Consider the following 1,892-nt stretch of genomic DNA (forward strand, 5'->3'; position numbering starts at 1 on the left):
AAACAGAGTAAGGCAAGAGATTAACACTAGCGCCTAAATCCAATAATGCTTTATCAAAACATTGGTTCCCTATAACACATGAGATAGTAGGAGAACCAGGGTCCTTAAATTTTGGTGGCATTTTACATTGAAGTAAATTGCTAGTTTGTTCAGTTAAAAACGCTTTTTTAGTGACATGCAAATTTCTCTTTTTAGTGCATAAATCTTTCAAAAACTTTGCATATGAAGGAACTTGCTTAATAGCATCGAGTAAATGGATGTTTATACTTACCTATTTGAAGATTTCCATAATCTCACCTGTTGAAGTCCCTTTCTTTACCTTTGTTAACCTTTGAGGAAAAGGAGCCTTGGGAATGTAAGCTGGCGGGCCACTTTCTTCAGGATCATTTGGTGATGAGTCTTGTGATGGAACTGAATCTGAAGAAGTAGGCTCAGATATCTTCCTTGTTTGAACCTCTACTTTGTTGTCAAATAATTTTCCTCTTCTCAAGGTCATAACAGATTTTGCTTCTTCATGTTGATGGCTTGAACTCGATCCAACTTCGTGCACTCCTTTGGGATTAGGAATTGGTTGACTTGGAAATTTTCCTTTTTCTCTCTCAGCTACAGTAGTTGCTAATTGACCAAATTGATGTTCAAGCTTTAGAATAGCTTGAGTGTTTGACTGAAAAGCTTGTTGGGTTGACTGAATGAAATTTTGAAGTGTATCCTCTAAAGAAGGCTTTCTTTGTTGGGGTGCAACAAATTGAGACATAGGTTGTTGGGCAGGAGGATATACTTGGTTATGAGGGACAAATTGTTGATTGGGCATGTTAAATTGTTGTCCTCCTTGGTTTGACAAATGTTGATTTTGTTTCCAAGAAAAATTAGGGTGATTCTTCCAATTAGGATTATATGTGGATGAATATGGACTATTGGAGGTTTTCTCATATGATTGTAAGGCATGTACCTGCTCAGAATAAGCCTCTTGATAGGCTGGTAATGATGGATAATTCTGTGCTGTATGAGACAAGTTAGAACAAATAGCACAAACCTCATTAGCTACACTAGGATGATGATTCATGGATTTGTTCAGAGCTAAGGCATCTACTTTCCTAGAAAGCGTAGCTAGAGTGGCTTTCACATCAAAGTCATCCTTAACTTCATATAACCCCTTTCTAGAAACTTGAGATGATTTTTCTCTTTGATTTGAAAAATCCCACTGTTGAGAATTCTCAGAAAGTGAATTAAAGAAATCCCATGCAGCCCCTTCATGTAAGTTCAAAAATCTCCCACCATTCATAGACTCTACCATATGACGATTTGACATGGTTAAACCGTTATAAAAGCATTGTATAAGTCTCCATTTTTCAAAACCATGGTGGGGACACTTGAGGAGTAAATCATTGAATCTTTCCCAACACTCGTAAAATTGCTCACCCTCTCTTTGATAAAAATCACTTATCTCTCTCCTAAGGGCATTTGTTTTAGACATGGGGAAAAACTTGGTGAGAAACTTATTACTCAATTCATCCCATGTACTAATAGATCCAGCAGGAAGTGAATTCAACCAAGCTTTTGCTTTGTCTTTTAATGAGAAAGGGAACATACGAAGCTTAATTGACTCATCATTAAAATTTTGAAAACGGAATGTAGAGCATATGTCAAGAAATTCCTTAATGTGCAAATATGGATCCTCTCTCTCTAACCCATGGAAAGATGGTAAAAGTTGAATGACAGAGGGCTTGAGTTCAAAGTGTGTTGCTGTGGTTTGTGGCAACACAATACAAGATGGTTGGTTGGCTGCAAGTGGTGAAAAATATTCTCTAAGGGTTTTCTCTGCTTGCATTGGTGGAAGTATTGGCAATAGTCTATTTGGGTCATCCATCACTTCTAAAGAACTAGTTTGACTA

The 1,892-nt window shown here is 37.1% G+C and overlaps 1 protein-coding gene and 1 non-coding gene across 2 annotated transcripts; one reads left to right on the plus strand and one right to left on the minus strand.

Annotated features, from left to right (window-relative positions):
* Positions 1-271: 271 nt before the first annotated feature.
* On the minus strand, positions 272-1,867 carry LOC112096775. The gene has a single exon (XM_024180458.1). It carries the CDS (start codon positions 1,865-1,867, stop codon positions 272-274), a length of 1,596 nt encoding a protein of 531 aa, XP_024036226.1.
* Positions 1,353-1,459, plus strand: LOC112097114. Its single transcript, XR_002904771.1, has one exon. It is a non-coding gene; the product is annotated as a small nucleolar RNA R71 (small nucleolar RNA).
* Positions 1,868-1,892: the final 25 nt, after the last annotated feature.

The sequence above is a fragment of the Citrus clementina genome, unplaced genomic scaffold, assembly GCF_000493195.1.
Source record: "Citrus clementina cultivar Clemenules unplaced genomic scaffold, Citrus_clementina_v1.0 scaffold_7, whole genome shotgun sequence".
Lineage (NCBI taxonomy): Eukaryota > Viridiplantae > Streptophyta > Magnoliopsida > Sapindales > Rutaceae > Citrus > Citrus x clementina.